Source organism: Abramis brama, assembly GCF_963993115.1.
Source record: "Abramis brama genome assembly, chromosome: 11".
NCBI classification, from domain to species: domain Eukaryota; kingdom Metazoa; phylum Chordata; class Actinopteri; order Cypriniformes; family Leuciscidae; genus Abramis; species Abramis brama.
In genome coordinates this window covers 12480922-12496383 of record NC_139973.1, presented here as the reverse complement: position 1 = coordinate 12496383, position 15462 = coordinate 12480922, and the positions used below count along the sequence as shown (strand labels likewise).

The 15462-nt window shown below is 37.8% G+C and overlaps 1 protein-coding gene across 4 annotated transcripts in view; it reads left to right on the top strand.

The window, feature by feature from the left end:
• slc9a7 (solute carrier family 9 member 7) overlaps positions 1-15462 on the top strand; it is a 41039-nt gene that overhangs the window by 18403 nt on the left and 7174 nt on the right. For 2 of the 4 annotated variants that reach the window (XM_084129661.1, XM_084129662.1), the window contains exons 12-15: positions 1097-1250; positions 6692-6751; positions 10870-10933; positions 13715-13797. In XM_084129661.1, coding sequence (XP_083985787.1) covers positions 1097-1250; positions 6692-6751; positions 10870-10933; positions 13715-13797 — 361 coding nt within the window. The remainder of the gene's footprint in view (positions 1-1096; positions 1251-6691; positions 6752-10869; positions 10934-13714; positions 13798-15462) is intronic. The other 2 variants (XM_084129663.1, XM_084129660.1) reach the window with 1 other exon arrangement.

Here is a 15462-nt window from a genome sequence, read left to right as displayed (position 1 = left end):
GCTTACTTCCTCTACTCTGATGCTTGCATTACATTGAAGATAACACAACTATTTTTAATTAATACAATAGGCCTTTATCGCATCACAATAGAACGCCGGAAGTAGCCGCGAAAAATTGCTGAAGCAGTGTACTGCGTCTTCCGGTTATTGCGTTCACCATGGCTGCCTGTTAATTATCACTGGACTACTTCGCTCTCGCATCTCCCAAAAGTTTCTTTTTTTGTTTGTTTTCTTGATTCCATTTTAATGGTTTAATTAAATTGTTATAACCAATTATTTAAAATGTAATGATTTAAGCAAAACTTTCTTCAAAGGTTAAACCAAACTTTTATTTTGACGGGTTGCCGTGCCGTCTCTCTGTGTTTTATGATATGATGATAGTTTTTCTCAAATGAAGCTAAAATGCTGCTGAAGTGACTCTCAGAGCGGCTGTGTTGATGAAGTGCATTAATGTCCTCATATAACGTTAGGCTGAAAACATCGCGAGCGTCATGCGTGTCTCAGTGTGTGTGTGTGTGGTAAATGAAACAGCGTGTCTGTGCCATTCATTCACAGAGACACGCAGAACTGCTTGATTCCTATTTAAATGTTTAATATTGACAGACACTGGTCTATATCGCGATTTTATTTAAGTTTACTGACCTACTTTTCAGGTAGCTAAGTAACCACCGGAAGTGCGAGTACACTGCTTGCCGATTTCGAACGTTCCGAAACCAGGAAATGAGATAAAGGCCTATTAAGTAGAATATAAATCAATGGAATCAGTGTTCTAGTGTCCTTTAGTGTCAGACTCTTTGATGTGAACTCTCGGTAGGTTTCAGCACCCTGCTGAAGGTTATTGAGATCTAAATTAAGAGTGAAATGAGCCATCAGAATCAGAACATCTCTAATAACGGCTCTTGATGTGGAGCAGCTCCCTCCAGATCAGCAACACCACCCAGCTAAAAGGGCAGCAAAGTGCAGTACCTTTAAAACATCTGATCGAGTGTGATGGCTCTGTTTGCCTGTTTAAGTTCACTAACATTCTATTTGTAGCAGCGCTGTCATTCTTACTAAAATCTATTGTGACTGCTGTGTGTGTGTTTCTACTCTGCAGGGCTGCGAGGGGCAATGGCATTCGCTCTGGCGATCCGCGACACCGCCACATACGCGCGACAGATGATGTTCACCACGACCCTGCTCATTGTGTTCTTCACAGTTTGGGTGTTTGGAGGAGGCACCACGCCAATGCTGTCCTGGCTACATATCAGGTCAGAGTTCACAAGACCTTAATCATTGCATTATTTGACGCTTTTGTTTAGAGTGAGATGGATTCAGGAGCATTTTTCATGCATGGAAGTTTTATAATTTGTTCGTTGGAACATTTTAGGGATTTTTTTAGTGTTTACAAATAGGATAGTAAAGCCCTAGAGCATCATGTAGACTTTGGGTGGGCTCTTTTGACCTGGACCAGTAAGCTACCTCATAGAAATGTACTAACAATACCTTAGAAACAGCATTGCAACACCCTAGAAATCACATTGAACGTTTACACGACACTTTTTAAAAACTTTTTATGCATTTTAGCCGTTCATTTACACAACAACGTGTTTGGAGGCCTGAAAACACAAGCTTTTGAAAACGGGTTCCGAAGTGCAAGGTTTTGAAAATGATACTTTTACCGTTTCCATGTAAACAACAAAAACGAGAATTTGTGAAAAAATGTGACGTCATGCGCATTCGTATTTCATGTTCCCACATGCAAATTACGTGTTCGTGGGGGTGTTTCTTAACAAATTGATATTGACAACTACTGGCCTGGCATGCACAATGCAGCCTTTTTAGTCATTTTCGCAGATCCGTGTGAACGGGGATCGTTTTGACAACGTTGTCATCTGTTTTTAGTACATTGTTGTTGGTAAACGTACCCTTGGACAATGTAAAATTGAGTTTTTCAAATAGTACGGTGGATAGACTTACACAGACTGTCCAGCAGATGGCTGAAAAACTCACCACAAACATGTTTATTCATTTTATTAATCAAGCAGATTTTGTCAAATGAGGTCACGTGATTTTCCTTCCTTTCCTTGATTTTCCTTCCTCTCAAGATAATTTTGGGGGGGTGATATAGAGGGTATAACTGGCATCATTGAGACTGGTTAGTTTCACACTGTGTTTGTCAACTGTGCAGTCTTCCATTTTGTTTTTTTCTGAGGTGAAATTGAACCAGAGTTCTGCACCCAAGCAGATGGGGAAAGGAGCTGGAGTTGTTTATGCCACTAATAGCTGGTGTTTGTCTGGCTGTCCCCAGCAGGGGCTGGCTGGTACGGCGCCATTAATAAGTGCTGCTAGTTTGTCAGAATAAAGAGGATTATTGAGGACCAGTGCTGATGGCAGCTGATGTAGAATGGGATTGATAAGCTCACATTATTATCTGCAGAACTGCTGTGCACTCATTGAGTCGCAGATATGTGTAGGATGGACATGGCGAGGTGAATCTAAGCTGCGTTAACAACAGTATTTCTGTAAACAAGTTGCTTTTGTCTTTTAATGCCAACAAATCAGGGCGATACGGGTTTAAATTCTTTTCAAACACCAACTAAATGGCTTTGCTTAATTGAGAGCTAATGCATTGGAATTAAGACCGGACAGGAGTAAGAATAGACTGTTCATAACTGTAATTGTCTTGAGTCTCCCGCTGCTACATAACACTCTTAATGGAGGCTTGTTTGTTTAGCTTGCACTGCATCCCATGGATCATGATCACAATGCACTGATGCTGAATATTTAGCAACCATAACTATAACAGATGTCAAATGCATGAGGAAGTTTTCATAGTAGGATTTGTTTTCTAAATCGGATATTTCAGCCTAATATTCAAATTCTGTCATTATTTACCCTCATGTTGCTTGAACATTGAATGGTTGTTTTTCTTGCATTGGAACCAGTGTTGGTATTGTTAAATAAAACTATAAAAAATGAACTAAAGATACACACACTGGCCACTTTATTAGGTACACCTCTTCAACTGCTCGTTAACGCAAATATCTAATCAGCCAATCACATGGCAGCAGCTCAAGGTGATCTGCTGAAGTTCAAACAGTGCATCTGAATGGGAAAGAAAGGTGATTTAAGTAACTTTGAACATGGCTGGGTTGTTGGTGCCAGTCGGGCTGGTCTGAATATTTCAGAACACACAACCATCTCTAGGGTTTGCGTACATAATAAATGAGGAGAACCGACACACCTAAAGGCCCACAATGCTTAGAACATGTTTGAGGCTTTTTATTTGTTGCAACAAGAATAGATTTTGTATTAACACTAAGGCCAGAGCTGGTACTGTACCAAAGCTAAAATTTTGCAAACAATCAAAACAAAACAAAAGTTGTGTAAACAATCATGCATTGTAAACAGTTCATGTTCGGTCTGCTGAAGTCGTCAATACCACTAAAACCAATGCTAATACAAATCATAACATTAGCATAAAGATTGTATTGTCCAGTTGTGTATCCACTGGTCCAGTGTGTTTATCATGGTGAAAGGGCAGCGTAGCTTTGTTCTCGTGAGGTTCCTGCAATTTACTGTTGCAATCATTTAGGTTAGGAATTTTTAATAAACCCTAACATTTCATATAACTTGCAATCAGACTTACGAGTTTTACCTTGTAGATGATAAAATGGGTGAAAAAAAAATCCATAAACTTACATTGAAGAAAGGACTTGGGCCAGTAAGCAGCCACATAGCAAATAAGACCTTAGCCTTAGTTAGTGCATAGTCCTTACTCATCAATGTGGCATGTTTTTTGGTAAGGACCACTGCATGCAAATGCACATGTACTGGATGCAAAGATATTGCAAATATTGATAATTTCCTGTTTCTTTTTGAAGGACCTTTCATTCCCCTCTGTGTGCATGCACCCCCTAAATAAAGTATCATATCTTTTAGTGTTACAGCACAGCAACTTTAGATTCATGAATTTGGGCAATTTAATGGGTGTAGGAAAATACTGTCGCCTCACAACAAGAAGGTCTACGGTTTGAGGCCCAGCTGATTCAGGAGTCTGTTCTGTGTGGTGTTTGCAAGTTCTCCCCGCGTCAGTGTGTTTTTCCTCCGGGTGCTCCAGTTTCCCCCACACTGTCCAAAGACATGCAGGTTTGGTGGATTGGATATGCCAAATTGGCCGTAGGAGTGTGTGTGAGTGCTGGGTTGCGTCAGGAAGGGCATACGACGTAAAACCTGTGCCAAATCCAATGTGTGTGTGCGGATAATTTGATGAAGCGGACCCTGCAAATGAGTGGGATTAACGCTAGGAAAATATATATAATGGGTGTAGGACAATAATCAGACAATACACCGGCAGTTCAAGGAGACATTTGGCATTTGTCTTATTTTAAATTCTGCTCAGTAAGAGTAACAGTCCTCGGGTCTCATGGTGCATTAGTGTATTAACAGTAGTGATTTTTCTGCCAGCTGTGTTTCCTGAGCATTTAGGGATTCCACCGCTGGCTTTTTGTTGTTCTACTTTTCAACTAAATTTGATGGATGTAATTCTCTCTTTTTCTCTAAAGGGTTTCCATTTCCACAAATGCACTACAATTGACCCCTGGACTTGCTCACGCTACATTTTTCCATGTTGAGTGAGGGCTACTCTCCAATACTCACACATACAGGCTATTCTTAACTCGACTGCGGTTGTCTCCTGCTTTGGGCAACTACAGGCTAATCAATGTGCAATTAAAATAAGCAATCAGATCACTCGTTGAAATAATTTTGCAAAGCTCCTGTACTTACCGGTAAATGGGAATTAGAGAAGAGGCTCAGGTTTAGCTCAAAGAAACAGATGGGATGCCACTGCTTTTTTTTTTGCCACTGCTGACCAGGTCACCTGAGATTAAAGAGAGGCTTTTTTATAGCTTCCTGTTGAAACTGGAATCGATGGTGTACTTTTAGGCATTTGTCAATGTGATGTCTGAGTGCTGGGGAAAGGAAAAAAAAGATCAGAATGCAAAGCATGGCCACTTTTACATTCACTTTAAGTGCTGTTTTTCATAAAGGTATTCAAGTGGTAATTGTATTACTTTACTATTGCTGTATTTTAATATTTTAATTATATTTAATTTAACATTTCATTTTGTTTAATTTATATATATATATATATATATATATATATATATTAGGGCTGACTTCTAATAGTCGAGGATTCGACGATTCGATTCGGAGAGGTCTGATTCGACTATGAACCTCATAGTCGAATACATGGGCGTCAGTTTGGTTTGAAATGTGCTGGGGACAGAGACGCATTCGCATTTTCAGAAGGGCTGGGTACAAAAAAATATTGTCCGCTTTCGCGCAGGTCATGTTTTGAAAGACGATGTCCTGTAGCTTACTAATGTAAATAAATAAAAATGTATTCAAAAATCTGCTTCACATTTTCAGCAGGGCTGCGGAGCGGCTGTGGGTTGACTCCACACGGTTCTCATGGGCTTTATATATAGGCTAAGTCCTAACGTGAAAAAAGCTTTACGTGGTTTAATGTACCTAAACAATGATTACCAAATTTCCCTCTCATATTGCTCCTCATAACCACTGAAAATGGTAAAAAAATCGAACCCAGAGTCCAATTATTATGGACGTTATCTGATATTAAGCGTTTCTGCTTCACATTTTCAGCAGGGCAGCGGAGCGGCTGTGAGTTGACTCCACACGGTTCTCATGGGCGTGAAAAAGCTTTACGTGGTTTAATGTACCTAAACAACGATCACCAAATTTCCCTCTCATATTGCTCCTCATGTTTATGAAATGTTATGATATATGTGTGATATGTTATGTTCATCTGGCTTTAAATGAATAAAAGGTATTTGTTACACACCATGTTTTTCTTTTAGTTTTTTTTTAGCTCTTTTGTTTAAAATGGAAAAAATCTAGCTGCTATCTAAAAAAAAAAAAAAAAAAAAAAAAAAAAAGGTTCGACTATCAGTCGACTACGGCAAAATCTAACGAATCAGATTCGACTATGAAAATCCTTAGTCGAAAACAGCCCTTTATATATATATATATATATATATATATATATATATATATATATATATATATATATATATATATATATATATAAAATATAAATAAGCATATAAATATAATATAATATAATAAAATGCTAGAAAAAAGCCTATATACAGTATTATGACACTTTTGAAATGGCCTGACAGTGGTTGGAGGCTGTGTCTCAAGATTGAAGCCAAAAGGCTCTCTTCTGTATTGGTTTTCTTCCTCTGTGTTGGCCAGTTCTCCCTTTTCTAGAACAGTCCTGAGAGGTTCCACTTACTCAATAAACATTGAGCTCAGAGCACAGAGGGCCAATTCATAGAAGGAATGTGAAGCACCGAACACATTTTATGTATGGGAAAGGAAATGTCTGTTTTGCAGAAGAGTTTAAACGAATTTCGATCGACATAATTTGATTTCTTCTGTCTCAGTGTGCCCAAACAGACCATTTAACCATTATATCACTCTTTTGGGAATGTTAATTTCCTCAACATTTTTAACTGTGCTACTTTTTCATGTGATGCCATATGTTCCAAGAAACACAACTAGCAATACATGGACCCAAAAACATACCAGATTTTGAAGTTTTTCTAACCTTTCTGAGTAGAAGCTGTCAGGATGTTTGATGTTTGCAGGGCTGGTCTCAAGAGTTGTGTGTTGTGCTCAGGGTTGGAGAGTCTTCTGTTGCCGAGGAGGAGAGGCTGCGTAGACTGCGGAGTTACATCAGGTGATGAGGGACTTTGCAGTCCTGTACAGGTGGTGGTGACCTTTTGACCTCACTTGGTAAACTGCACACTAAAAGCAGTCGTTTGTGTGGGTGTTTGATACTGTAATGTCTGGGCTTCTGCTTTAATCAAACACTCACGTCTTGGTTGCTTAACACTCTCTATTGTACAGTGTCCCTGCTAAATCTGCTTTACTCCTCTTACTATCCTGTTTTGTTTATAGTGATGCACTGAATTGAAGATTCCTGTCTGAAACCATCAAAAGACAAAGTGCTATTATGCTTGTTCGGATATTACCTTTCATGTAGTATGTCATATAGTTGTTTGTCCACGTTCTTCAAAGATCAAAGTGCACGATGAATGGAGAAATAACCAATCCTACACTCAAAACAATTTTAAGCCTTTTTCAAGATTTACGCATTTCAATTAATAGTAAAATACCATCAGACTGAAAAGAATAATCCTTACACATCATTCATATTATGAATTAAGAATTTTAAATGAGTATAAAAAAACGTAATAAAACATTTGGTAGAAAACTAAATGGAACAAGAGAATGGACCATTTGGTGTGATTCGTATAAATTATTAGTATTATAAAAAATTTTTTTTACTCCATTTAAAATTCTTAAAGGATTAGTTCACCCCAAAATGAAAATTTCCTAATAATTTACTCACCCCAATGCCATCCAAGATATCCATGTCTTTCAACAGAAAACATTTCTGGATTTTTCTTCTAACAATGGACTTCATTGGTTACCATCGTTTTTAAGTCCAAATCAATGCAGTTTCAAAAGTCTTTGAAGTGTTTAAACGGGCTGTACGCGATCACAGCTGAAGAAGAGGTTGTTATCTAGCGAAACGATAGGTCATTTTCAAAAAAAAATAATTATTTATAGACTTTTTACCTTCAATAGTTCGGATTGAGCTGATCAACAAACGGACAGGGAACAACGTCATCACGTTGAAAGGTCACGCCGGCGCCGGCAATACTATTTGAACTACTATTCATATTCATCAGAATGTTATTCATATACTATTCATATTCATATTCACTGAATACTATTACTATATATATAATGGCAAACAATACTATTTGAACTATCCTCCTACGTACGGTCGCATTGTAAACAGTGGGGCGGTACTTCTGCCGGCGCCGGCGTAACCTTTCAACGTGATGACGTAGTTCCCTGTCCGTTTGTTGATCAGCTCAATCCGAACTATTGAAGGTAAAAAGTCTATAAATTATAAAAAAAAATTGAAAATGACCTCTCGTTTCGCTAGATAACAACCTCTTCTTCAGCTGTGATGGTGTACAGCCCGTTTAAACACTTCAAAGACTTTTGAATCTGCATTGATTTGGACTTAAAAACGATGGTAACCAATGAAGTCCATTGTTAGAAGAAAAATCCAGAAATGTTTTCCTCAAAAAATATAATTTCTCTCCCACTGAGGAAAGAAAGACATGGATATCTTGGATGGCATTGGGGTGAGTAAATTATTAGGAAATTTTCATTTTGAGGTGAACTTATCCTTTAATTACACAGAATTTATTTATCTTAGGATATTTAGAACTTATTGTCTTAATTACCAAGACAAGCCAAGATAGTTTTCTTTTGCTTTGTCAGTGTTTCTCTTTCGGTCAAACTGTCTGGTATCAGTTCTATTATCTGTAATAATCTTCTTTTTTACTCAGTATAGTGTTCTACAGTACCATTTTATAGGCAGTTAACTTCCTTAGCACACTCAAATGTTTGTTCTTAGTGGTTAGTCTCCATGATGTGCCAGTGCATTTCTTCCAGGGCTGTTTTTAAAACTGGTGGGAGTCACTTTAAAAGAATGTGTGTGTGTGTGTGTGTGCTGTCGCTCCTGTTTTCACGTTGGTGTGCTGAAGGAAATCTTTACTCAAAGCTCACTGGCAAAGACCCGACACTGGGTTGAGTAATACCAAGATATCAAAAGAAACGAGATTAGGCATTTGAAATTAATAAGCTTCCACTTATACCTGCATTAAAATCAAACAATCTGCTGTCCTTGGCTTCAGTACATTTGCAACCGTACACAGGCTGACAGCGAGAGGTGTTCTGACTATCTTACAGGAAGGATGTGTTCAGCATCCACCATGCTGAAATGTTTCCGTGTGCGTACAGCATAGAATGTGGTTAGGGGCGGCACTTTATACTCTCCCTCAACCTCCTTGTGACCATTTAATGTAGCCCAGTCTCCAGCTGCATTCTGGGATTCTAGGCCATTCTGGGCCTAGCCGTTACAGTAGCCTAATGTTTATGTTGTTTTATATTCATTGACTTCCTTGTATTCCATTTCCTATTTTGTTTTGTCTCTTACTTTTCCTCCTCTGAATACCTCAATTTTTACCCTTCCCCAAAGCAACTTGCGTGTGAGCAAATCAACCCAGAGCTGTAAGTCCTGTTTGGACAACTCTGTAAACCATCGAGAAGTAAAAACTGTCTTTTGTTTTACAGACAGTTCTCTTCCAGACGTGGTAGAAACAACAGCAGCTTGTTAAGACACCCAGTTTGTCGCCGATATGCGTCATTGGCTTTGGCAGAAGCATGTTAACTTTTTTTTCCTTCCTCTATTTTAATTAATGTCGCCGACATTCTGAGAAACAAATTATCCTCGTTGACTTTGAAAAAATAAGACATTCAGTAAAGGTTTAACTACTTGTGAGCGCAAAGACAGATAAGTCAGCTCTTTTTGTTTTCATTGGCGCTTGTCCACATGGGCGGCACTGGAGGCTCAGAATGCCTGAGCATCTGCTAACCCTCAAGCTCTGTCTAACATCACAATGAAGTCTCTGTTGATCCTTGGGGTTCAAAAGCCAGTAGCCACATCATATCCACTGCTTTAATTGAGAGGGAGAATGAAAGATGAGCCATAGGATCAAAGATCAGTAAATGTACTCAAAGGCCAAAGTGAAAGTTCACCTAGTGTGTCACTTATCTCAGCAGAATCTCACCCTCTGAGCTCTAAAGGTCTGCTGGGCTCTCCTCGTATTTCAGCCAGTCAAGCGAATGTCTGGCTGTTCACACAAGTTTGGTCTCCACTACAGACAGAAGTCTGGTCAGGTTTGCTGCTCATTCTGGCCAGGAACCATCCACTAACACAGAAAAAACTGAATGACGTGTCATCTGAATGACATAGACACCAAACAACCCATAGATGTTTTAGGGATGCGCTGATATTCAAATTCTGGCTGATAGCGATAAGCCAATAACTATTATCATGTTATGGCCAATAACCAATCAATCAGTTATTTTAGTATTATTTATATACTATTATAGTATTTCTTAATATTTTGAAGCTTTTATTTTTAAATGTTCAATTTTAGTCATTTCTATTGAACTTTAATCTATTTTTATTTCACTTTTAGTCATTTAAATACTTCAACTTAAATGAAAATAATAAAAAAATTAACCAATGAAAGATCGATATTAAAATTCTATACTTTGACTAAACAAATACAAAATAAAACATGAAAATTTTTTTTTTAAAGTGTATTTAGGCATCACAATGTTATATGTATTTTCAGATTATATTTAACAGTGCTAGTAAATTAGTATTTAGATTAAGTGAAATTAAGATGATGGCAAAGTAATGTAAATGTAAAAATAGGTGAAATGAGCATGCACAATTTAATATATCATGTGTATTGATACATTACTGATAAACAAATATCTCCAATATCAGACGGTAAACGATATGGTACCGACATTTTGGTCATCCTTTTTTTTTTTTTTTTTTTTTTACTTGTTATTTAGTGGTAGTTTTATCCTAATTAGATTATATTAAAAACTCTGTCTTAGAAGTTTAAGCCTGTGACCAACCGAAGAGAACAAATGAGTGGAATTGTCTGTAGACCGTTTCTGTAACTACTTCCCAGTGTAAACCTTGCCTTGCTGCTGTAGATGTGTTGCGTGAAATAAGATCATAACATGATCAATATCTCTCTGCTTGAGTCTATTGCATCTTTCGTCTTTTCATCGTGCTGCTGCTCGTGGGCTTTGCTAAAAAGGTCACGACACAAATGTGGCTGCATTTTGCACTATGGGTTAAATGCTGTCACACACAGACTGACATTCAGTTTCTGTTTCTTTCAGAGTTGGGGTGGACCCCGATCAGGATCTTCAGCCATGTGGGGACAGCTTCCAGGTCCTTCAGGGAGTAAGTCTCAAAATGTTTCTGTCCTCCTGCCAATGAAGCTTTTACTATCATTATGTTTTAAGTATTAAACTTTTGCAATGGACATGAGTGGTGCAAGAATTTGCTTTTTAAACATTAACAGTCTTATAATGTTCCAAAGACTTCCATGTATATTGAAGGAAGAACTTGGCAAACATCTTAAAAACCACCAGAACACCCTAGTTCTATGGTTTTACACTGACAAATCTCACTTGCATTTCTTTCGGAAAATGAGAAACTCATTCTGAATTGCCGCCACGTCATACTTTTCCTTTTGTGCTTTAATGTGAAACCTCATATATATATATATATATAGCTACCCCAAAACCACATTTAAATTCATTCTTCCGGGTTTCTGCCTTTAAAAAAATGTGCAACGATCCTTATAAAGATTATGAACCCCTTCAAAAGGGGCCATGCAAAGTTGCAAACAACCTTGAAGCCTCTTAGCTGTTGGCATTGTGCGTTTGCACTGCTGCCCGTGTCGTGTTTGAAACCCTGGGGTATTTTTTAAGAAGTGCAAATTCATGTAGCAATGTAGAGACACAAGTTGCTTTTTATATCATGTATTGTTACTCAAATTAGAATGGCAAAGCTAATTAGCAGTGGACACATTGGAAACTAATGACGTTTCTCCTCTGTTCATCCTAGTTTAAACTGGTTCCATTATAGGACAATGAGACAAATCAGATCAGTAGAAGCCAATCATCTTTGCTTCTGCAAAAGAACAAGGACACACTCATTTAGAAGACTGCACGCACTAGTAATATGAATACTGAGGATGTCAAAAGTACTGGTACTTTGGTACAAAGTTGATGCTGAAATCATAAAGATAGCAATAGTAGCCTTTGTGAAGTATCAGTAGTCAAAGAGTTTACATGCTCTTTGAAGAGTACTTGTGCTTGCGACTGACCGTGAGCGGTCAAACACACTTATTGAAAAACATAGTGGGATGGTAAATGTAAACAGGTAGAACTAACAATCTGGGCCAGATTTTCTGTCATTTTCTCACTCTCAAGTCATTCTAAACCTGTATGACTTTCTTTACTCTGTGGAACATAAAAGATGAGGTTGAATTAAATGATGAGAGAAATTTTCTTTTTGGGTGAACTATCCCTTTAAGACAAAAATAATAAGAAGTTTGTAGCAATGTTCCCTACAGGCTGCTTTTCATAAGAATAAAATAAATTAACTCAGGGGAGAGAACCTTTTTGTTTCCCACTATTTTTAGTGAATGGTGGGAAATAGTGGGAAAAACAGCTCATTTTTAGTAAGCTGTTAAACAGACATAAGTGTGTTTCTGTATATTGCCTAAGCAGGATATGGTAAGTGGTTTGAGAGTGACAAACCATTATGTCTCTCGCTTTCCTTTTGACAACACAAACATCTGATACAACTATGTTAAAAGTATGCTAGATTAAAAAAGTAAAATATAATAGAAGTAAAACATTTTCTACATAACTTGTACTGTAATGCTATAGTGCTTAATATTTGACGCCGTACCCTTTGTAATGTAAAAAAAGTGTGAGGCTATCCTTACTTTAAGAGGTTTTAAGATATACAATATATATATACAATATATAGGCTAACTATAAATATAGAAAGCAAGAAAATAATAAATAAGGATTATTTATTAGTAGTGATTAGCAAAGTAGTGTGTTCGGGAGCTTATTAGTTTGTTTTTGCTTTGACATGAAAATTGTGCAGCTTTATTTGCACTGGGATCAACTATTGAATGTTTGGGTATCATGACAACCCTAATGAGCATGCATACTTTTTTTCTTTTGTTGTGGTACACTTTGTACACTTGTGGTCTTTGTCACACATCTAATCTTATTAACAGTGGTCCTCACTATAGTATTAACGCTAAAGGAATACAGCAAGCTTAGGGTAGGTTGCGGTATAGTGTTACTGTGAGCTTGTTTGAGAAAGCTGTAATCTCTTTAAGTGCAATGAAGCTAAAGTTGAAGCTGAACTCAAGGTTAGGTGAACTTGGATAAAAAAGTCTCGCCCTATTCATCACCCAGTTAAACAGGGCGAGACTTAAGATTTCACTACATTTACCGGGTCAATTGATGAATATGGAGTGTGTTAACTGTTAGTTTAGGATAACTGGTTAACTATCAGACTTCATTCCACCCTTTCAAAAATCTGCTGAATTTTTCTATATGGTATTATATTGCCAGTAGTGAAATAATTAAATTACATGGGACTGCATTCTCTTGTTCGTCCACATCGGTTGACTTTATCTTTTAAATATAAAACCGTATAATGACAGCAAATTAGATGTAAATGGAGTCAGTTTGTAATTTGTAATACTGGACTTGTAAAAAGTGACTTGTAAGTAGATGGAAAATATATTTTCACTTTCATTATTTTTGCCTTTTTTTGTGGGCACAGAAAATACACACTGCAATTTTAAGCCTGTATTACCTAAAAGAGCTCACATTTAAAGTGTCATCTTTCTAAACCTTGGATTTACTCCCAAATATCTTCAATATTTGAACAGCCTCTATTTCTACCTCGGACATGATTGCAGCCTGGATTGCTGTTTGCTGTGGGCTAAATATATATTGACTTCTAAAGTCAGTTTTTGTAACATCAATTCAATTATTATTTTTGCCTGCATCAATGATGAATTGTACTCTGAATTATCTTAATTTAGTGCTTCTCTGAATGTTTACTTATGATATAGTATATTATAAGGTTTCCAAACCCTTCCCTACATTATACAAATGAGAATTGCTTCCTCTTTCTCCTCAGGATGGAACCCAGGCAGAAGGGCAGAGCAAGACCAAGCAGGAGAGCGCCTGGCTCTTTAGGCTTTGGTATACTTTTGACCACAAGTATCCTTTCAGCATGCCATTCACAACAACACACACTTACACACTTTTGTGCTCCTGTCATTAAGAACTCAAGCACGGCTGAGCATTACTTCTTGCTTTTCCCGTTCTATTCTCTGTTCTTCCGTGAGCCTAGCCATTGAGATTACTTTGGCTCCATGCAAATGACTAGCAAAAAATCATGTGCTCCATAGACGACAAACAAAAGAGACACTTGTCTCAATATAAATTGACACAATATAAATGCAGAGTGAGGCAGATTGCAAGATTTCATAGGATAGCTGTTTTGATCAGAGATGGAGTTCCTCCGAGGCCTTAACTGAGCCTCTAAAGCCCCAGACCGACTGGCCTCAACCTCATTTGCGCAACTGCCGCTCCAAAAAATATGAGCCGCTGGAAATGTCATTACGTACTTTTTTTTTTGTATGGAAAGTCAAATGAAATGACTGCATTTTCACTGCACTGTCCATTTTCACAAAGTCTTTAACACACAATCAATGATTCTTGAGCTCTCATTAGGGCCCATCCACTGCAGTTTTTTCGTGCTGAGTGGTTTACAGTAGCTGTACCTTTTCAGTAAGAGGGTCATGGGTGGTGAAAGGGGCAAAACAGCAAAAGAAAAGGGTTTTATTTACATCACAGTTGCTAGAAATAATGCTTAAAGGTGAAAGCAGCACACACATTTTCTCACTTACTTCTCAATCCACTTCCTGCACAGCTGTGGCTAGCAGCTCCACATGTGGTGACTCACAGTTCCTCAGCTTATGTCAGATGTTTATTAGGAGTCTTAGTTTGCGATTTTCTGTGCTCCCACAGCCAAGCATTTGACCTTACGTGTGTGTTGTTATTATCACAGCAACCTACCTAACAACATTCGGTTCCTTTTTCACAGGCCCTTGGGAGTGAAGTAAAGTGTGTTTGTGTGCTTTCCAAAAGGCCAGTGTTATTGAATTGGCCAGCAGCCTTTTTTATTTCTCTTTGAGTACCAGACCACGCTATTGAACATCCTACAGAGATATTTTTCAGTCTTTACCTGGCAACCCCTCTCTAGCCCTGTAGGGAATATCCAGCCTCCCCTTCAAAGATATTAAACACTTCCAAATCCATCACAGAGTGTTCTTGGTTTCAAGCCATCAACACTTTACCACCGCCTTCTCTATTTTTATCCTCGTCTGTCAAAAAACTCAGTATTGCTGCCAAATGTGTTCTAGCTGTCCTGCTTAGAACTGTGCGTGCTAGAATCTGAGTGAACTATTTAAGGGGATGATGATCTGTTTACTCCATTATTATGATGCTTAGACTCAATCATATCTGTTCTGAGATGAGTGCTCGCTGCTGCCATGCTTAATATAAAAGCTTCTGTTATAAGCAATGCTATTTTTAAATTGGTTGGTTGTTTTGAAATCTTTGACTTGGACGAATGTCAGAAGTAGGGTCTTGCAGTCATTATTGATTCATTGCTTGTATGAATGAACTATTAAGACGAGTAAATTATTTTATTATTATTATTGTCTAAGCTACTCTTTTGTGTACAAATGAAAGTTAATAAAACTGGGGCTCGGCAACCCACGGCACGTGTGCCAACACTGGCATGCGGAGGGAAAATCACTGGCACGGGACAATAGCTAAAGAGATATATGTAAATCAAGTCCCTCTAACTTTGCATAC